At 39.1% G+C, this 22,827-nt stretch overlaps 1 protein-coding gene across 1 annotated transcript in view; it reads left to right on the forward strand.

Annotated features, from left to right (window-relative positions):
* Positions 1-22,827, forward strand: part of LOC6036090 (insulin-like growth factor 2 mRNA-binding protein 1) — a 53,102-nt gene that overhangs the window by 25,152 nt on the left and 5,123 nt on the right. Inside the window, exons 2-4 of the mRNA XM_038258174.1 lie at positions 17,878-18,048; positions 21,662-22,045; positions 22,112-22,820. Coding sequence (XP_038114102.1) covers positions 17,878-18,048; positions 21,662-22,045; positions 22,112-22,820 — 1,264 coding nt within the window. The remainder of the gene's footprint in view (positions 1-17,877; positions 18,049-21,661; positions 22,046-22,111; positions 22,821-22,827) is intronic.

Below are 22,827 nucleotides of genomic sequence, written 5' to 3' on the forward strand. Positions count from 1 at the left end.
AGAAAGCTTTTTTTTCAATTCTAGATGGATTTTTTGCTTAAGGCGCAGTAGGGCTGTGGAAATATCACTTTGTGAACAAATTTTATGATATATGAATTGGAATAGCTTATTTTCATCAACCATGTATTTGAATAAAAGGTTGGATTCGCAACGGTCAGTGATAAGAAACGCCTGATCATTTATATAGAGTTAGTATTTATTAGGACAAACATTTTAGAAAAATGGGTAACATTTTTGAAACAGTTCTATTTTTTAATATAAGCCTCAAAATTGCTAAGGGTTGAAATAACCCTTTTGCCTCAAATCTTATAAATTGACAATATTTTTCACCACGAAAAGGGTGACTCTTCTTCCTCCAAGTGGATTTTATTCAACACTTCCGCAACCAAGCCTCTGAATATATTCAATTACAAGTTATATATGTTATTTTAAAAACTTAAAATAAACAAAAGTTGTAAATAGTTTTTGTGTACATAACAAGCAATACAATATGGTCCAACATGGATTTGATTTGTAAACAAACAGTGCATCTCTTCACGTCAATGAATGTTTACATTATGCCTTTGTTTGTTTTCGCTACCTGTGCTGAGATATTTCTAGAAACTTCGTTTCAAACAGGCAGAAGCTTCAACAGGAAAACCAACTGCCTAATTTTTCTCACGTGAGCGCAAAACGCTCCGGTGAGCGTGAACGAGCACGAGCTACCTGATATAAACTCACGCTCCAGCTGGAGCGAGCACGCCTTCCGTGGGCGCTCGCTCATTCGCAACCCTGGTTGACAGTTACAACTTTAAAAATCAAATTTTTCAACGATCATTGTGTCTGTATTTAAATTAAAATCAGTTTATCACATCACTTTGAGGAAATTTTCATTTTTTGTTCCCCAAAAATATAATATAACATACATATAACGAGATGAATCTTCTCAAAAATGAAAAATGGTTTTGCAGTCTTCAATTTTGAATCTCAAACCTTAAATTTGGTTTTGTTATTTTTTAACCCTAAGTTTAATGTTAAGAAGTGACATTTTGTTGAAATTCCACAATGGAATTGATTTTTGTATTTACCAAAATCTTGTCGGCAAATTGTCGTTTGAATTTTCTTCCTCTTTTTGTTGATTACCTTATTCCTTTAATTTGCTCCTGTTGTGCCATTTTTGTGGGAAAAATGCCCAGCAGTTTTATGTTCAATTACAATTTCTAAAAAATGAAAATTGGAAAACTGGATGACAATATCAAATCCTCAACTTGGAAAATATAGGTGAATTTACTTTGGTTGGTTGACCCTGACAAACTCAAAAATGTCGTTCTTCGTATATATATTCTTGTTGTTTTTTTTTTTGGATGAATTTTAAGAATCAGTCCGTCTATGGATGTCGTTGAGTTGTAGTTGGTTCATTGAGACGCTGAAAAAAGATAACAATTTTCTAAGAAACTTGCGGAGAAACTAGTGTCTGAGGTCATAAGAAGTAGATTGAAAATTAAATTCTTATCATTGTTCTCAAAGTTTATTTCCGTTTTGCTATTTTTTTAGCGTCTTAATTTTAGCTTCAAAGAACTAAACTAAGATAAAAATTTTCCGAAAAAATCTCCTTATTCCACGCCGAGATCCTCCAACAAGAGGAAGCAACATCAAAAACAACCCACAAAAAAAGACTGCCAGAGAGGAAATCCATCATAACTCAAAGCAGCATTTGTGAAAACACTGAAAACCCAAAAAAAATCCTCGAAAAAGTACCACCACCAAGATGATCCCCGTTTCAGTGTGTGCAGCAGGCCCAACATAACCTCTTTCTAAAGCTAAACATGCGCGCGGGGATTACCACCAATACAGATAACCTTCCAGATCTAGGAGGCCGCGCGGATTAGGGGAGAGCGGGGTGAAGGGCGCGGGGGAGCGCTGCCCTCGTTGGCCACTTCCGTCCCATTTTTATTTTATTTTTTTTTTCCTCTCGACTGCTTGTTCAACTTTTTCTTAATTGTTCTTCCTCGTGTGGATCTTTACCCGATTTTGGATGTGTGTGCGTATTTTTTTTCCCGGCTTCTTCTGCTTTCCGTGTGTAATTTGTGAAATGTGGTTCCTGGTTTGCCCGAACCAGCCAGAGAAGCACGTGTATTTGCGAAAATGGTCTTAGAGGGATCTTCTTCGTGATTTGTGTTGGTTTTGTTTTGTGATAGAATTATGTATTTTCTTTTTGGAGGAAAGCTGTTAATTCGGTCTGATCACATTTAATCTTTCCACTTGAAGGGATCAAAATCTACATCCACACGAGAAAAATCGTACAGAAATGGTTATCCTGGTCTTGATACATTGCATGACATCTTATCTGCGAAAACGCGCACGCGACTGCAGAACCAAAATGCGTTCTGCAGTCCTCACCAATAACAATATGCTTTCGCTTACAGAAGAATCTTGTAAAGGAGAAGAGCAAAGCGTATAGGTAACGTGTTGATTTTCGATTCTTAAAGTTGTTGGTTCAATTTCCGATTCATATTTGTTTACGGTTGAGGTTGACACAAAGAATGTTTGAAAAAATGTCCAAAAATATTTGTAATGATTGATTTAGTGCAGAAAATTACACTAAATCATGCAAATATCGACAATCTCCAGCTCAATGTAATGCTTATTCTAAAAGTATGTCACATCGCCATACTAATCAATGCTTCAAACTCCTAATCTCAGGTAGAGCCGAAGCCCCGACGCCCTCAATAGCGTCACCAAAATTCATTCATAACTTGCCCCAATCTCTATGTATGAGTACGCGATCATCAACGCGCTTTGTCCGACACAACCACGCACTCACACCTTCACAGCTCGATCACCAAATCGGACCGGTAAAAACCATAATTAGCGCAACTCATTTTTTGCGCTCCAAAGCCTTTCTGCCGAGTCATCAACCTTTCCCGATCTCCCAAATCCGCAACTCTTCCAAAAGCTCGACCTAGCAGACGTCAAGTCCGCGCTTTAGGACTTGCACTCGGCGTAGGTAATTAGCGATCCGTCGTAGTAGGCGACGACCTCCAAGACTCTTGCGGAAAGCTCACACCGTTGGGCGCCGCCGCCATGCCCCGACCAGTGCGATTCATTCAGAAAAGGGGAGGCAACGTGGTGGATTGCTGCGATGTGGTCGTGACCAGAGATCATCAATGGAACGACGTGGAAAGCGGAACGCGCGAAAGCTCCCCCCCTTAAGGTGGTGGTAGTAGGCTGGGGAGTTTTGCCAGCCGGCTTTGCTGGTGTTGGTAGTGTATGAGTGTTGTATAGTAGTTGCAGAGAATGTTTTTTTTGCGAAAACTGCAGAAATACGACACTTTGGAGTGTGCAACACAACACTGCTGGAAAGCTTCCCTGCGACGACACACACATGCAAAAGGTGGGGGGTTATTTTGCTGAGCGAAGTGAGATTCTTTGACGAAGGTTCGGCCGGGACAGCCCGGTCCGGACCACTTTAGTCAAGTGAGAATAGTCGTGTTGCGCGATTCAGTACACACGTCGCGGTGCATCCGTGTCGCATCTTTGGCTTCTCTTCTGAGAGTTCTGTTACGTTCGAGGTGTCCAGCTTGCCGATTGAACTAGGTCGCCATTGTTTACCTGTTTGAGGTGTTGCCGCCTACTGTGGCTGTGGCGTTTGTCGAAGACCGCGAAGCGATCCGGATCGATACGACGCGTCCAATCGATGTTTACACAGTGTATCGTACACCTAGCTGTTCCAGCCGAGTTAATACGCTGATTTCGCAGTATATTTCGCATGCACACTGGTTTCGTTGTAGAGTGGGTTATTTGCGTTGTATTTACAGTCGGATAATCGACACCGTGAACGCCTGGTACAGGCGGAGTGACGAAGCAAAGCTTCGGCGTGACAGCAAGAAAAGGATTGTCAAGAACGCTTCTAATGGTGTTGGTTGCATCGATCACAGTTTGTACGTACAAAGTGTCCAGCAGTAATAAACTTCATAAAAGGACAAGTGTCAATCGATTGCCGAATACAACCAACTGCGCATGAATGGATCTGTACGAGATGATTAGGCCGAGCCGAGATCAACGGTAGGTCACGCTCTGGCAACACTTCCGGCTTGGCTGTGGCGCTAAGTCACTGCGCGACGATGGCGCTTATCAAACTAACGTCACAATACACTTGAAAAAAAAAGTATAAACACGAAGAGAGCGTTGTTTACATTGGCCTTCCAGTATGGTCTCCTGTTCCCGGTGGTACTCATACTACCGCCTCTTCGCTACAATGTACGGTGGTATTCGTACCCGAGTGAGAACAATAATTGAATATATTTCTTATCAGCGCAAATAGAAAGTCTAGGCGTTCTAGCGTTGACGAATGTACAATAATTCCTGTTTATTATTAATATCAATACCAGAAAGCCGTGCAGTGCAGTATTTGTTATTGTCCAAATATAAACCAAACAGTGCTGCCAGCACTTCCCCCTAAATTTGTCCATCAACCACATTAGTTTGTGTGAATCCGGAAGTTGCGCTTGTGTCATTGACACTTTCTCTGCTTGTCACTCCTCCCCGTCTTTCTCCCCGTATCACACGGACTCGATGTTGTTTTTGTGCACTTACCGTACACGCTACTAACTGCTGATGGATGGTAGCTGTGCGTTGCGTTGTGTGCCCAAGTTTTCGATCAAGTAGGCCATGTGTCGCGGTTTGAGGCCGTGTTTGTAGTAGGCTGAGGATTAGAGTGGAGTTTATAGTTTGTACAATATTTTTTTAATTCTTTTAATTTCTGCACGAAGAACAACAGTTTCCAAAATCGTGAACAAGCGTTCATGAAAATGTGAACCACAAAGTAAATTGAATAAATTGAAACTAAAAATCTGTCTTGCTTTTTGAATATTGTATTGAAGACATCTTAATTTTTAAGAATATAGGAGTGAAATTAGGGAACAACGTTAAAATCAACTTTCCATAGCTGCTTATCAATATTTGTGTATTTAGGCTAAAATCAAAAGTTTTGTTTTGTAAAATGTGTTTTATTAAATTCGGCCTTTTGTCCTTTCGACCTTTTGTCTATTCGACCATTTGTCCATTCGACCTTTTGGCATTCGACCTTTTGTCATACATTCGTTTCAAAAACACCTAAAAAGCATAAAATGAAAATTTTCTTTATTGGACATTAAAAAAAAACTGAAGATATGTTTTTTGCCGGAATTTCTCAATTCTATGAATAAATATTTGTTTTTGCTAGTGAGTGATTCTCTACTTTTTTTCAATTCAGTGGATTTTACAAAATGAGCTTCTGAATATTGGAAAATCTGTATCTTGAGAAGGGATTTTCTGAACAATTTGATGTCCGGAAAATTTGTAGGTTATGAATAGGCACATGGAAAATAAAATTTTTGATGAAACATTAGTGACCGAAATGTTAGGTTTGTCTCATAACTAAGAAATTATTTTTTGTTGAGAAAAGAACACAGAAAAAAAAATCATGGTACTATTACATCTGGGGTACATCTTTTATGTCAGAAAAAGATGTAATTTTACCTCTGGAAATGTATAATTTTACCACTTTTCTGGTGTAATGTCACGTTTTCAGTCTAAATTGAGGTAATATTACATCATAAAAGAGGTAATATTCAACCTTCCAAAATTAAAGCTTTCAAATTTACATTATTTTTTTCTGTGTAGAAAATTGTAGACAATTTAAAGCCTTTAACTTCAAAATGGTGTACAAAAAAATGGTAAAGTCATTTTTGATTGCATTTTATATGAAATCTGGTTTAGCCATTTGTTGGTTTTCCGAAAAAAATACAACATTAATATGAGATTTTGCACCAACAAATTTAGTGCCCTAAAAACGTGTAATTCTATGTTCAATTAGCATTTCGGCGTGGCACAGTGGTTAACATTTGAACTATTGATTAACAAGCTCCGATGTGAATCTCGTTCAGAGTAGACATTTTGCAGTATTTTTCTTCATCGTAATTTAAGATGGTAGAGCCGAGTGATGATGTTGCATTGCACTTTGACCATCGTCCCGAACTATGATCGTAATTACAAAAAAAAAACAAGCCATGAATAAACCGACAATCCCCGTCAACACCTCTCTCTCAGAATCGAATCCTAATCGGGTGGTGGTGTGCCCTCTCGGAACCCATCGCGGTCGGGGACCAAAAGTCAATATTATGTTAACACAGCACCGCGCAAACATTTGTTATCAATATGATTCAAACAATTTCCGGGCGCGTCTTAGCGTCGTGGTCCCCCCTCTTACAAACGCAGCACATACAAGCATATGTGAAGAGTTCAGTGTAAAATTTATTTTCATTCATAAAAATCTCGCTTGGAGTTGGAGCGCGGCAGAACGGGACGGGATGAGCAGACGAGACTCTTCCCTCTCAAATGCGCCAGAACGGGGGGCAGCTTGTTGGCAAACTTGTTGTACGCGGTTCAAAGATTAAAGTGTTTTTCTTCAAGAGTTTGGCAGAGGGAGGTGGTTGGGGGGCAAGAAGTGTTTGGTTGATAGTAGTTACACACATGCATCGAGACGCGCATATGCCCCCCTCAAGCCAAGTCCACAAAGTCTCAACACCGTGCTTCTTCGACTTGCTCTTCGTCCAGCCGAGGAAGAGAGTTCAGGGCGAAACCGCAAACGAAGTCAACATATTCATACAGACATCCATTAACTTCGAATTCCTGCCTTCTCCGTCCGTCCTGGGTCCTCAAAACCATGGAATATAGCCACATTGGAGTTATCCAAGAGATGCACTGTAAATATTTTGACTTTATGACGCTGATCCTATTGATAACTTAAATTAGCCCTATAAAGCGATATACTACTACTACAGTGCTGAATCAGTGCCATTCTTGCGCGATTTAGTGCTTGTCAAACAATGTCAACCTCTTTTTCGCACTGTGTCTTCAGCGATCCCCGAAGAAGTCGATCTCGGAGCATATTTGCGTTTTCTCTTTCGCGATCATCTTCGCAGCATCCGCCGCCGCCGGATTCCGGCGGCTGATGTTTTTTTTTTCTGCTTCTACGTTCAACCTTCTTTTTGCAACCCATTACGACGACGGACCCAAAGATCTGGCTGTGGAATGTGTGCGCCTCGCGTTTCACCCCGCAGCAGTCGTGTGATACAAATCTCGCCTGATCCAAGTCGGCGGCGGCGGCGCACCAATACAGGCCCGTTGCAGCATTCCCAAGCCGAAGCGATCGACGGCCAGACCGGACCGGAGAATTCCAGGAAATGCGGCTTATGAATGCGCTCCCGAGGCGCGTTGACGCGGCCGTTTTCGTGGCGTGGCGTCACTTGGGAACGGATGGCAGCACTGCCGTGAAATCAAGCATTTCTTTCAAAACTCAAGCTTGAAGAAATTTGCTTCAAAAATTGACCCATTTACCCCATTTTCTTATAGAAATGACGTTGTTTGTAAACAAATCCTGCTTGGGTGCCACCAACACATCGTCAAAACGAAGAAAGGCAAGAATGCACAAAGCAAGCGTTGCTTGTACGCCAAGTTTAACTGCACTTGCAAGTAATCACAAACAACAACTACTTTTGTACCGGACTCTCTTTCCCTTTAAATCGTGCTCGCTGAGATTTTGCACGCCTTCTTCGATGTTGGAGAGAAGCGAATACGTAGAAAATATATTACGTAGTAGTTTTGTAAATATGGTTTTCCTCGTGCTATTTGTGGCAATTAGTAGTTGTTATTTACTGTTACAGTTCAGTGGAAAACGTGATTGCATTGGAAGAGATTTGCCAAGTCATGGTAGTATTCTTTTAATTTTTTATAGATCCTGGAAAAATAAATTAATCGTTCAATAGCACAACATTTTTGTTCAATACCAAAACTTTCCTAGTTAAGTATATTTCAATTTCCAAACTTGATTGTAATTGTAATTTGTAATTTGTGCGTTTATTTATAACGATAACCTGTTAGTTTACAAGGAAGTAATTGTAGGAAGGATTTAATTGATAGAAATAATCCACACAAACGGAGTTAGTGTAACTATTCGTTAAACTAAACTTGATTTTAATTTAATTTAAGTAAAACAATTATCCGGGCTCAATTTTCAAGTCATGAAAAACATGTTTTTTCTTCTGAAAGTCTGATTCAAGTTCAGCGACCCAAAACCTGACAAATTCCTCCCAATCTTGCATAACATATTCACATATCAACTTAAGAACATATTTGAAGTCATGCTGAGCTCAACGATCCAAAGTAAAACAACGCAAAATTTCATATTTCATGTTTTGATTATCTTAAGTGATATTTTCCCGAGAAGCTGGAATAATCGAGTTTGTACTGTATTACAAATCACAAAAAAATGCGAGATTCGGTTTTTTTCTTCAAAAAAATGTTTAATTTTAATTTGCTGCGAAAAATTAACATATCATCAAATTATAGAGAATTTAAAAAAAAAACAATAAAAGCATTTGCAATGGCCCTATTTTAAGTTAAGTGTAAATATTCTGCTTTTTAAACGTAATATTAAAATCGTGCACAATTTGTTATGCAAAAAAGTAAGATTTTTTTTGATTTTATAGAAGATCTTTTAGAAAAAAAACTAGAGAAATACATCATTTAGACGTTCTTTTCTCTTATTGAATTTTCTTAAAAAATCTTATTTTCTGTGTAGTTGTACTCATCCCTGCATGATTTGAAACTTTTAAGTAAAAATTAGAGAAATTTATATTTACGAGAAAGTTTAGAAGGATTATAACAGTACGAAAATAACAAAAAAGAATCAAAACTCTTCGAACTTTTTTTGAGCAACTTTGACTCTACGAAGTTTTATGTTTTTCTGATTCCATTTTTAGTATTTTTATTTGCTTTTATCTTGTTTAGTTTATATTTATTATATGTATATTAGGTTTTTCCAAGTTTTATATTGCATCTTCTTTAACACTTATTTTACCAATTTGAACTTATGGTGTGAGCTCTGACAAAAAATATTTTCTTCTTCTTTTCATGTAGATTTTTTAGCAGTGTTTTTTTTTCATATTTAAAAGTGATTACGGAAATCGTTTATAATTAAGTTAATGTTGTTTTCCTAAAAAAATACAAACAATTTAGTAATTTTAGGAAGCTCTCATGTGTTTTAATAAGTTTACAAAAGGTTTTGTCTCGATTTGGCAATGGATCAATTAGTCACACAAATCAAGTATTGTTCATGTCCCCTAAGAGTTTCAGATGGAATTATAGCCTCTTTAAGCTGTATCTTAGTCAAATATTTTCCGATTTGGTTGATTCTTGATGCAATTCATCAGGAAGAATCTCTAGAATGATTTCCACGAAAGAAGATACAAAAGAAATACAAGTTCTCTAAATCCAGAAAAAATGATATTTCTTTTTTTAAATCCTTGAGAATTTTCATAAATAATGTTAAGTCTTATTAACAATTTTTGAACTAAATTAATTGAAATTTTGATTTTTTAGACTATTATAACAAAAAACCAGACGAAAACGTTGGGTATGCATTTTCTCTGGCACTTTATAAAGTAATGATGGATCTACTTCGATTGATTTTTCCTTCCGAATGAAATGCAACAAAAATCATCGAAATCTGTAAGAAATAATTCGACACACAGATGTTTAAAGTTGCATTTCCATCTCCTTGTTCAAGTGGTGCTGCAAGAGTTTAAAGAAAATGAGTATACCGATTAGGCTGTGAATTATGTTTTTTAAGTTTTCGTTAATCTATGACTATGAGATTTGATCAAAATCAACAATTTGCAATATTGAGAAGACCGGAAAAAAAACATGAAAATTTAAAATTGTGTTACTTATTTAAGACTCTTATTTTGAAGGAAAAAGTAAATAATTTCTTGTACCAATTAATTTGATAACTTGCACTTTAAACAATTAAATTAAATCGTGAAAAGTTGGCGAATTTTTTAATTTTTTGATTTTGTTTTTTTTGTAAGCAAAATTATGTAAAATACACTTTTTATTCTAGATCTCCATTAAAGATACCTTAAGTTTTTTGTGGGAGAAAAAATGCCCTCGACCGTCGTGTACTTTATTCTCTTCATCCTAGTCCGTTCTATTTTACTCCCAGCCTAAAAGCCTTTTCCTCTCAACTGAGTACTACATTGCTTTTGAGTGCAGCTAAACTCAGTACTCAACAAACATGTAGCCCGAGCTGCTTTGAAATCGATCCCAGTCGGCGGCGCATTCGTCGTCACGGTCCCAGAAGGTGGCGGCGGCGCCTCCACCAGGCCGTTTGTCCGTTCCACGTGACCATCGGCGACCTGACCTGGACGCTAGCGGTGACCTGGATTTTGGCCCTAATTGACGGTGGTCATAGGAGGTTTAACCCTTGGCTATTCATTTTGTACAAACTATTTCGGCTTTAAATTTCCGATTAGGCAGTTGAGGGTTACCTCGAAGGATCCACCGGTGGCCAAGACATTCAAGCCGCCGGCGGACACGGCCAGAAAGCGGAGACCGAAAATATGCAGAAACCGTTAGAAATGTGTACTCACTTATAGAGAGGTGAAATGATAAATGTGTATGGGAAGATGGAGGTGGCGGTGGTGGTGGAGACCCAAGACTTGGAACCCGAGTCCCTGGACCCGATATCTCGCTCTCGCTTGGCGTGGCGTGGTTCGTGAGAACGTGTGAGAGATTTGTGCGCGCAGGAATTTTGTGCATATATGTAAAGTCAATATCCAAGTCAAATGGGGGTCTTTCTGATTTGCCGCCTTTGGAACGGTCAAGATGTTGGTAACGTCTCGGGAGTGTGGTTGCAACCGTCTGGAGGGCGTAAAGTAGGTCGACAATGGCAAGCTGGTTAAGCTAGCACTGATTTCAAGAAATTCGATTACTACACCCAAATGAAAACTGTATGACTGAAAATGTCACCGTACTCCTTTATGCGATCTGTCAAAAAGAGCTCAAGCGAAATTTATTCAAAAAGTGTGTTACAAAGTAGGCTACCACTTCAACGAAAGCGGCAACAACAAAGCGTGCGATACCTTGAATGAATAGCTGCGCGAAATCTGCCAACACAACGACAACAACAACAGCAAAAAACCCAAAACATACCGAGCCAATTAGGTATCCGGGGGGGTCAGGACACACGCGAATCGCCCAAAGTGTCCACAGCGCAGCAGGGAGCCTAACAAATGGCTTCCTGGACCCGTCGAAAAAAAAAATAATGCAGAATTGCCGGCTTTTTTAATGCTAATGAGGAAGCGCCGGCACGTCTTTTTTCGCACCCAAAACACAGCCTGAGCGAAGAGTTGAGGGGAAAGAAGAGGACCTTTTTTGGAAAATGATACGTTTTTGAACTTGGGTGTGTTTGTGCCAGTAAAACATACAAAGTAACCCTTTGCACTTCGAGCGCAGGTATCCTTCGAGGAAAAGGTCGTAGCAGGCGCTGTTGAAGGTATTGATGATGGGTTCAACGACCTACGGGCAACGAAATTAGGTTTACCAAGCGCTAAAGCTGATACAAAGCTGTTTAAATGCTAGAACTTGTCTGCCTAACTAACGGGCCAAATCATCAACAAGTAGAGCACAGCCTGACGGAATGCGGAAGAGTAAACTCCGCCCGATACGGCGCTTCCAACGAACGAACAAATGCTACAATGTTGCTTATTTATGACACCTAATCTGAATGCGCCACTGCAGACGACGACGCCGTATGTTTGTGTTTGTGTTTTGAACGCCACACAGTCAGCGCCCCCCATGCTGTGCGGTAAACACGCGGACGATTAGCGATTGATTGATTCTTGGAACACACAGCGCAGCGCATCTTCTACGTTGTTTAGGCGGCGACCCCCGAGAGGAGAAAGACGCCGATTGTGCACAAAACCCGACCCGACTGCTTCGATTGCGCGTCAACGCCAGAGACGTAGTCAGGTTTCGAGATGCAAATGTATCGGACCCGAACCGGGATCTCCGACGGCAAGAACTTGCCAAAACAAACAAATGAAGAGGTGAAGAGGATCGGCCAAAAGTGACTGAACCCCCCCTTCGTGGATCCCCCTTCGGGAGTCACCAGGGCCGTCGTTTTATTGATGATCCCGCGCGGTAGACCCAGACTCTGGGCGATCCGGACGAGAGGGCGGACCTGGAGCGGCGGAGACGCGCAGTCGTGATCGTCTGGTCTGGTTTCTCCGGCGCGGTTTCCAGTTTCGTTTTGACTCTTTCACCGCGTGCGTGTGTGGGGTCCCCTCCGAAGAGGGCGGAGCGCCACCCCCTCTTCCCTCACTCTGCTCCCCAAGATCGATATGTTTTCGTTCGCGACAATACAAGAGTTGGACGGCGGCGCGCCTACTCTGATGTAGCGTGACAGATCGCGCGGCTGGAAAAGCTGTAAAAGCGCACACTGCACCGCTGGCGGTTCAGCAGGACCGGATTTATGAACTCGCGCAGCGTGTTCCCAGAGTTCGACATCCGCGAAAGGAAATCACCCAAATTCCGCGACACACTTCCCCTGGAGGGCTCGAAAAAAATATATGGAAAAAAAACATATTTTTTCACCGATTCCTCTGCGCATGGCTATTTGTTTACAACTTCGCGGGAAGAACCACGAGCAAGAACATAACCAAGAAACTCCCGTCACATCATCGCGGTTGATCTCGGGCGCGCGCTTCATGTCATCGCGCCCGGACCACTCTCGGTGTGCACTTGCCCGCGGTCAATGACGTTACGTACTCCAAATCGCGCGCGCGCGTATTTATGCTCGGCATGTTCTGCCGCGCGAACATAACCTGCAAAACAAATCGGTGTTCGGAGCAGGAGGAGAACGCGTAGCAGGCCGTGTAGTAATCAAAAATTTTTAATGATCCGTGCACTCTTTCTCTCTGTGAATGCAACAGGCCAGGCCGAGGAGCAGGCCATGCCAATGAACGTCGTCGACGACGACGACGACGCTCCAGGAATAACAAGAACCGGGTTCGTGCATTGACTCTGCTGGAGGAATGTTGTGTCGCGCGTAATTTTTGCGTACTTTTTTACCAGTCTGGTGACATTTTTCCTGCCTCCAGACGCGACTTGTTTGGGCTTGTGCGAGTTGGGCGAGGTCAACGTACTTTATGGATGTTCCCTCTGGAAGAGATTCCTTCGAGAAGGTTGTTCTTGTTGTCCATGCAGCAAAAGAGAATTGAACTCAAACGTGCGTAAATATTCCGGAGCGTGTATCGCGAAAACAATGCGTTTGACAGTTTCAACTCTAGTTTCAAGAAATGCAATAAAAACCACCGCAATCGCAAATTCCATCAAGCCAACGTGCTTATCCTGCCGAACTGACATTCCTCTAAGCACAACTCATCAAACAGTCATCAATATTCAACGGGGCACCCACCCAATTGAACGTCATTAGCGTCACCCAAGGCGTCCACGTCTAGTTGTCTGTGCCAATCGGCGACTAAGCGGGGCGGCAGCAAACATTCGCCTGCATCCGGGACTTTTATAACCTCGTTTCGTGGAAAAACTATTCTCCAACCGAATGACTGTAGCGACTTAGACGCGAGAACTAATACACTCGCGTACAATTAGTACCGTGGCTTATTTTTAGGCATTTCATTCATAAGTTCAATTCGTGTAAAATAGGGTTTGTGGGACCATACTTGTTTGTTGCGGTATCCGTATTAACAGTTCAACAGGGCAGATCTGCAGTCTATCACCCTCTTACTTGACGTAACTGTCACTTGAGCAAAAGGGATAGGCTGCTTGTTCAAAATTTCTGACTCGCCTTATTGAACTGTAACTACGGATATAGTTTTTTTTTTATAAAAGTCATTTGATATTTCTTCACAAAAATTGTTGGAATTTAAAAAAAACCGCTCCAAAAAAATAAATACGGTCCAGACTTGATTATCCAAAGCTCCTATTATTTGAATTTTCGGTTATTCAACGTTCGATTATTCGAAGCTTCTAGGATTTTTTTAATGAAATAATAAAAAAAAAACAATTTTCGACGTCCAATTCGAGTTCCGACCATCTTTTGCCAAATTTGAGTGGCTGGTTGCCTGTGGCATTATCAAATACATTTTTTCAATATCTGCACCATTTCGGCCGCCATCTTCGATTCAAATATTTCAAATAATTTTAAAAGCACTTTTGTGGTCATATCTGAGCTCAACGGCTCAAAAAAGACAACGAAAATATCACCATTCGATTGGCTAATGTTTTGCCTTCCTCACCTCACTGAGGCAAGGCTATAAAATCACTCAAAAATGAACTTCTTAAATACACCTCCTAGATATACCTTCACGTATACCTATTGACTCAGAATCAAATTTTGAACAAATGTCTGTGGGGATGTGTGTAGACACGATTTTTTTTCCACACGATTATTTCAGAACTGACTGAACCAATTTTGACCGGATTCGCCTTATTCTGTTCGTGTTGGGGTCCCCTAAGACCCTATTAAATTTTATTTTGTTTAGTAAAGTATTTAAAAAGTTATGCCAAGAAAAAGATTTTTGTAGATACAAAAAAGGGTGATTTTTTGCATAACCTCAAAAGGCCGGGTCTTTTTGTTTACGTGCTAGAGTTACGCCAGATGCGAAACGCCCGGTTGCCATATTGCTTCAAATGAGAGTCTGCATGTTTTCTGGAAAAGTCTGTATCAGGTATATATTTTTTTCATAAACTTATTTTCATTATTACTTTGTAAATGTGAGGAAGGCACCACCCACCTAATGGTGGATTAAGACACGTTTTTTTCTAGATCTTCGGATATTTGAGTCTGGACAGGACATAATTTCATGGAGTGAGCCAAATTTAAGGAAATATAATTTTAGTTTTAGTTCAGTATTTTTAGCTGTAAAACATCTTATAAAATTAGAAACCAGAGCAATTCTCCTCGAATTCCGGAAATACATTTTTTTTTAATTTGGCTCAAACTTGTTGCGGGCCTTCCCTTTATGACCACCAGTACAATACAAGTCTCCATACAAATTATGCAGCTGTCTATAAAAAATGGTTCGTAAATATTAAAAAATATGTATCTTTTGAAGAAGTTTGAAGTTAAAGTTAAATTGATAAGGACTATTAAAAAAATGTGCACGGAAAAAATGTGTGTTTTTTTGATTGCCTTTTTAAAAATGTCTATTTCACAAAATCATCAACTGTAATGCTCAAAATTCAATGTAAAATTTTCCGATCTTTTCGAAACCATTTTTCGACATTTTCTGAATCAAAACTAAAATTTCATGAGGGCAACATTTTCAATAATATGGCCTTTCAAACTGTTAGTACTTGACTCCTAAGTTTTTTATAATATTTTTTTCCAAGAGATCAGAAAATTTAACATTTTTTTCATTTTTTACATTCAAAATTGGACCATAAGTTGCTGAAATTTAGAAATGAGAAAATGGGTGGCTGTTTGGATAAGATTTCAAATAGGTACTTCAATCTGATTTTTTTTATCCGCTGTATCTCAACAACCAGAGGTCCAGTCTTAGACGAAGTTTAAGGAAGTTTCCTGAACTTATTGAAAAAATAGTTTCAGAACCATCACTGTTTCAGAAAATCGAGAAACTGAATTTTTCAATAAAAATCAAACTTTAAATGTCACTAACTGTGTACTTTTTACAAATTGTGTATCAAGTACTTCTCGATTACAAATTCGATTTCAAATTAAAATTGCAGTTTTTTTGGTTATGATTTTTTTCAACAAAACATCATTATTTAAAAAAAATATAACTTGGCAGAAACACTGCATGGATATGAGTTTTTTCCTCACAAAACAAATCAGAAATATACATAACAAAATAAAATGGTGGTCATGGGAAATATATTTATTACAAAATTTTCTTTTTGTTGAGAAACAGCCATAAAAAATTAGTTGTTTGCCTATTTTTTCTGAATAGTCCTCATCAATACCTAAATCTTTTCCGCAGAAACCAAAACGATCAGGAAATTATTTCAAGCGATACAGATTTTCGAATATTTACGTACGTATTTTTTCCAAAAACAAATACCATTATTTAAAAAAAAACACTTACTCGGCGCCAAAATATTAGGCCTACTGCTCCATGGATCAAAAGTTGCTGTTCCCTAAAACGTATTAATTAATTTAAAAAAATCGTTTCATTATATTTTTCCAAATCCATGTTTATGTCGGTTTTCAGTTTAATGTCAAGTACAAAAAAATAATTGAACATTATGTATTAAGTTTATGGCCCTTAATTTAAAAAAACAAGGGAAGTCAATATTTAATTTTTGTAGGGGCGATGTTCCATAGTTTATTTTTTAGATTTTATTAAATTCAACGGAATCGACGTAACACCTTATAATGTGGCCCTCTTAAACCTTGCGGTTTCGTCAACGGATCCACAGGCGTGTATCGTTCTTTTTGCGACAAGACTCCGCCTCCCGGGTCTCCTAAGTGTGAAGGTATGGGCACGGGGAGAGGGCACCGAATACCTATATTTACACTTATTAAATTCAAGTACATTCGATTCCCATCTGCTGCAACCTTCCATCGGATGAGGAAGTAAAATGTCGGTCCCGGCCTTGGCCGTTAAGTCATTCCAGGTGTAGGAGTCATTTCCATGCCATAAGTACAAACAACACACCAAACCAAGCCTACTCCGGTGGAATCGCTGGCGGCGGTTGGACTCACAATCCAAAGGTCGTCAGTTTAAACACTGGGGTGGAAGATTCCTTGGAGTAAAAGAGGTTTGGGTGCTCTCCCCATTCAAGCCTTTGGACTCCTAGGTTCGAGCAGAAACTTGCAATTGAGACCACAAAAGACCCGGGGGTCGTTAATGTGGATAGTTTGATTTGATTGATTTGATAAATTCAAGTACTTTGACTTATTAGTCTTCTTTTAAAAAATGTGTATTGATTAACTTTTATATTATCATTCAAAGTTCAAATTTCAATTATTTTTTTATACTGAGTAAAATTAAAATATTTTAGAACTAAACAGAATTGAAAACAAAAATCCCGGGCTATCTGTATGAATTGACTCATTTTTTGAAGCAGGACAATATATTATTCGTACTCATTATGACAATTAAAAAAAAATTGTTTGCGAAAATAAAAAAAAACAATAGGTTTTTTTAAAAAGGTCCAATAAACCAAATTTCCAGTTTTTGTTTTTTGGGTGCTTTTGAAATCGCCTTGAGTCAGGGGTATTGAAAAACACCCAAAAAGCAAAAACTCAAAATTTGGATTATTGGACCTTTTCAAAAAAAAAAAAAACTCCAGAATTTATCAAACATAAACATCACTTTCGAATGCATGTACCGTTGCATTTACTAGCAAACTGCAGTGCATCAGTTTGAGCAGCATTCCAACGCAATGACTACTTTGATCACTAGTTCCGGTGGTTGCGCAGGCAGAGAGGCCTTACATGTGTGGTGGTGGTGCAAAACATTGCAAAAACTTGATGCGCCGACCGGCGACTGACGGCTTAACCGGTAGTGACTAATTCCGCCTCCGGGGGCGTCTGCGAATGCACTTTACGCGCGCCCCGTGATGCATTTTAGTTTCATTCATAAATGAGCTGCACTGTTGGAACATATGCCTACTTGAATTGAAATTAATTAAATTATCATTTTTGTCTTTTCTTATTTTTTTAGTTAAAATAAATTGTAATTTAAAAATTACTTTTTGTATTTGTTTTTCAACAGTGCACTATTGCTAGTGCTAACGCACTTATTTATGATGTAAACAGGAAGCATGGCCCTTTTACACCGTGTGTTCGTCAATTCTGCGAAAAACCCCTTCCCGCAAGAATGTCTGTTTGCCGTCCCATCCTCTACGAATCTGTGACCGTCATTGACGTTGCATTTCTTTGAATTCCTCGACTATTTGCAATAACAAGGCTTACTATGTTTGTGCATCGCTGCCGTTTGAATCGGGGCTAATGCAAATCACATTCCATTCTATGAGAAAGCCATCACAATCTAACTTTTCCCCCCTCTTTCTTTCCATCTTTTACAGCACAATCGCCAAAATCGTAATCAGCGGAATACCGCAGCACGCCAAATTCGATGACATCGAGCCGCTGTTGAAACCGTACGGCAAGGTCGAACACTGCGACGCCGTCACCAGCAAGGACCCGACCACGCAAACCGTCCATATCACGTTCGAAAATCACGATCAGGCACAGAGGTGAGTTGTAACGATTGGAAAACAGATTTCAAAAAGTGTAACAATCCTTTTTTGTGAGCACTTGTGATTCTTTTAAGCAAAAGATCATCATGAATTTAAGTTGATTTGATCGACCACTCGATTACATTTTTCAACATGATTTTTTATAGCATTACTTTAAAAAATAATCATCGCAATGATCGCAGTGCTTGCTAAGGGCGTATCCTAAAACATTAATCTACTTATGGGATTTTCGAGTTACCATAAAATAGTAGTTTATGCAACAAGTTGCAAAAAGAGGATTTTTTCAGCACGAGTCGTACATTTATCCAACGAGGTTCACCGAGTTGGATAAATACGAAGAGTGCTGAAAAAAACAAGTTTTGCAACGAGTTCCATACTACATTTTTTGCAATTCCAAAAAACACACACTGAGTGAAATTTTAAGTCAAATTTTCATGTATTTTGTCAATACATCGTTTAAACCAAAAAAATGTTGAAAAGTGTTACTTTTCAAAACAAATGCTGAAAAGTTCAACTTTTCAGCATCCATTTGAGTGCTGAAAAGTAGAACTTTTCAGCATTTATTTTGAAAAATGTTGCTATTCGATTCTGTTATTTTAGGTACAGAAAAGTAGGCTATTTCGTCGTTCAAGAATGACAGGAAAAGTGAGTAGTTTCACGACGGAATTGCAAAAAGTCACATAAATGTTGTCTCATGCTACAAAATTCACACTCATTTTTCTTTTTACCAAGATTCTTATTAATTTTATTTTTCGAAGAGTTTTACAATAACATGTTATTTACAACAAATTTGTAATTCTTTGTAAAGTGATTTACTCTCAATATCGTTAATATAAAAATTTCGTAAGGGCATAGCTTAAATTTGTGGTCATTTGGAAAAAAAAATAATTCTATTAGCATCAAGAAAAACAAAATCATGTTTTTTTTTACATTTTGCAAACTGTTGTCCGAAACAACAATGTTGGATCTTGATTCCAATTTTTTTCCAAAAAAAATCAATGTTTTTTCAATCTCAGCTAGAATTGTGTTTGTACTTCTCTATTACTATTTTTTGTGTGCTCTGAATCATACAAAAAAAAAATAATAAAAATAAAAATATGGATTCAGGAAAATATCTAGAGTGTTTTTTTGAAAAGGTCCTATAAACTAATGTCTTTCATAAGTTTATAGGACGTATTCTAAAAATAATCTAGCTATGTTTTCTTGAAAAAAAATTTAAATCGGGAAAAAAATCCGATGTGTAAAATTTTTATAAATAAATATAGTCCTCATCAATACCAACTTTACCAAAGAAATCGAATCGATCGAAAAATGCCTTTCAAGTATCCAGATTTCCAAATAATTACGTATAACTTTTGTATGCACGGAAAAACAGACGAATCCCAAAATCGTGAATTGTGTTCATGAATTTGAGAACCACGAAGGAATACACGTTTATTGGGCAAGTGCACCATACTCATGAATACATTTCTTCGTGGTTCTCAGATTCATGAACAACAATTTTCGATTGATTTTTTCACGATGATTTTTTTCATGGACAGTTGCCAAAATTATATTAAGACTTGGACGGATGAACCAATGACACAAAACGACTTCTTTGCTCATAGAGAAGTTTGAGCTAAATGAAAAAAAAATACAATAAAAATGCACAAAATCGCCCGATTTTGTAGAAATGTGCTCATTCGTTGAGTTATGTGACGGAAAAGATTAAAAAAAGTTCTTTTAGGATTTTTTCTTAAAAATCTTATTGAAAGTGAAGTCAATGTGATGGGTCCCTATAGATTTTTTCGATGGATTAATATTTTGGTTTAATCGAAATTGATTACATCATATTTTGTAAAACAAGTAAGGTATGTATTCACAAATATATTTATTAGGATGTAACAAAAATTACTTTTTGGTGGGCATTCAGGGGTTTGTTCCGGTGGGCACACTGAGCCCAAATCCCAAATATGAGCTTGATTGGACGTAAGAGGAGCTGGCGCTCCGCCCTTCAATTTTAAATGGAATTTAACCCGTAAAATTACTTTTTTTCAAAAATGTCTATTTTTGAGGCACTTTGGCCACCAATGCATTTACCAAAAACATCACTGGCGTGTAGGCCCTTCAATTTCAAATGGGATTTAATCCGTAAAAAAAGATTTTTTCAAAAATGTCGATTTTTGAGGCATTTTGGCCACCAATGCGTTTAACAAAAACATCACCGGTACAGACCTTTAAAGTTTGGCATTTTTCGAAAAATCGGTCCCGGTACCGAGCTCCAGGATGCTCCAAACTTCAATGTTATATGTACCAAAAGATGCGCAAGGATCTGGTCTACACGCCAGTGATGTTTTTGTTAAACGCATTGGTGGCCAAAATGCCTCAAAAATCGACATTTTTGAAAAAATCTTTCTTTACGGGTTAATTCCCATTTGAAATTGAAAGGGCGGAGCGCCAGCTCTTGTTACGTTCAATCAAGCTCATATTTAGGATTTGGGCTCAGTATGCCCACTGGAACAAACCCCGGAATGCCCGCCAAAAACTCATTTTTGTTACACTCAAATATTTATACTTAATTTCTGCCACAATAAGGCAAAAATACCATTAAAAGTACACCAAACATAAGTATAATTTTTTAAAGAGGCTTTTTTTAATAAATCTCATACTTTATTATTTTTAAGGCAACATATTTTTTTTTTAAATATTGGGTTTGAATTCTATGTTTCTATTAGAGGTGGGCAAAAAAAGAGCGAGCCGCTCAAAGAGCCGGTTCACTAAAAAGAGCGAACAAACCACGGTTCACAACAAAAAGAACCGTGGTTCTTGTTTAAACTCAGGTCTTTTGAAAGAACCGTTCCAAGATAGAATGATTTTTAAACTTTTTATAAATATAATTTATCGCATTTCGAACAAATTGATCACAAAATTTGTTTTTAGAATTGAAAATGCTATTCTCAATTGAAAAATAATTTCTTATACAAATTGATCCCAAAATAGCATTGCTGCCAAACACCACTTCAAAGTTTTCAAACTTATTTTCAGTTTCGTACTTTTCTTTTAAATTCCAAAAGTAAATGATTTTCTAAACAAAATGAAAAAGCTTTTCTTTATATATATTATATTTCTTTATATATTATCCGAATACAAATTTGATCATTTAAAACTGCTTAGCTTGTGAAATATTAACAAAAATCTACAAAATAGCTGAGAGATTGTGGAAAAAAAATAATTCTCTTGCCTGATTTAACTTCAGTGTTTAAAGACTTCATCAATGAAATAAATCAGAATTAAGAAAAGAGTTCGCAAAATCACACAATTCTTTAAAATAACCTTTTTATCAAAATTTTGAAAAAGAGCGAAAGAGCCGTTCAAAAGAGCGGCTCTTTTTAGTGAGCGAACGAAAATGAGCGGCTCCTAAAAAAGAACGGTTTTTCCACCTCTATAAAAAATGTATTTTGTTTCCTTGGAAAACGGGTTTAAAAATACGGTTCTGCGGAAAAAATGTTAAAATATATAAAATGAAAATCGACTAAAAAACAGATTACTTAGTAAAGCAAATATATTCTAAATTTCAATGAAAAAGTACAATTTATAACAATATTCTGTTTTATCTTCGATATTCCCCTAGAGCGGTATCCGGCCTGAACGGGATCGACTTCGAGGGTTCGAAGCTGCTGGTGGAACTGTTCGAGACCAAAGTGGCGCGGCGAAGTGCGCGGGCACGCTCGCAGTACGCCGGAATGCCCGGCGGCGGCGGCCCCGGTCGCCAGACGGACTTCCCGCTGCGGCTGCTGGTGGCGTCGGAGATGGTCGGCGCCATCATCGGCCGCCAGGGCAGCACGATACGACAAATCACCCAGAACAGCCGGGCCCGCGTGGACGTGCACCGCAAGGACAACGTCGGTTCGCTCGAGAAGGCCATCACAATCTACGGCAACCCGGAGAACTGTACGAGCGCGTGCAAACGCATCCTGGAGGTGATGCAGCAGGAGGCGAACAACACAAACAAGGGGTGAGTTGGATATTAAAGGGACCTTTGAGATTACTTATTGTGTTTCTTTTTCCTTCACATTTGTAGTGAAATCTGTCTCAAAATCCTCGCTCACAACAACCTGATTGGACGCATCATCGGCAAAAGTGGGAACACGATCAAGCGAATAATGCAGGACACCGACACGAAGATCACGGTCAGCTCGATCAACGACATCAACAGCTTTAACCTGGAGCGCATCATCACCGTCAAGGGTTCGATCGACAACATGTCCCGGGGTGAGAGTCAAATCAGCGCCAAGTTGCGCCAAAGCTACGAGAACGACCTCCAGGCGCTGGCCCCGCAAAGCATAATGTTCCCGGGACTGCACCCGATGGCGATGATGTCGACGGCCGGCAACGGAATGGGCTTCGCCGGACGTTCCGGCATGTACCCGGGCTCCAGCTATCCGATGTATCAACCGCCGACCGCACCCGGAGTGCCGCCGGGGTCCAGTGACGTCCAGGAGACCACATACCTGTATATTCCAAATAACGCCGTTGGTGCTATCATCGGAACCAAAGGATCGCATATTCGTAATATCATAAGATTTTCCGGTGCTTCCGTCAAGATCGCCCCACTCGAGGCGGACAAACCGCTGGAGCAGCAAACCGAGCGCAAAGTTACCATCGTCGGCACGCCGGAAGCCCAGTGGAAGGCCCAGTATCTGATCTTCGAGAAGATGCGGGAAGAGGGCTTCGTGTCCGGCACCGACGACGTGAGATTAACCGTGGAGATCCTGGTGCCGAGTGCGCAGGTGAGTG

This window comes from Culex quinquefasciatus, chromosome 2 (assembly GCF_015732765.1).
Source record: "Culex quinquefasciatus strain JHB chromosome 2, VPISU_Cqui_1.0_pri_paternal, whole genome shotgun sequence".
In the NCBI taxonomy this organism is placed as follows: domain Eukaryota; kingdom Metazoa; phylum Arthropoda; class Insecta; order Diptera; family Culicidae; genus Culex; species Culex quinquefasciatus.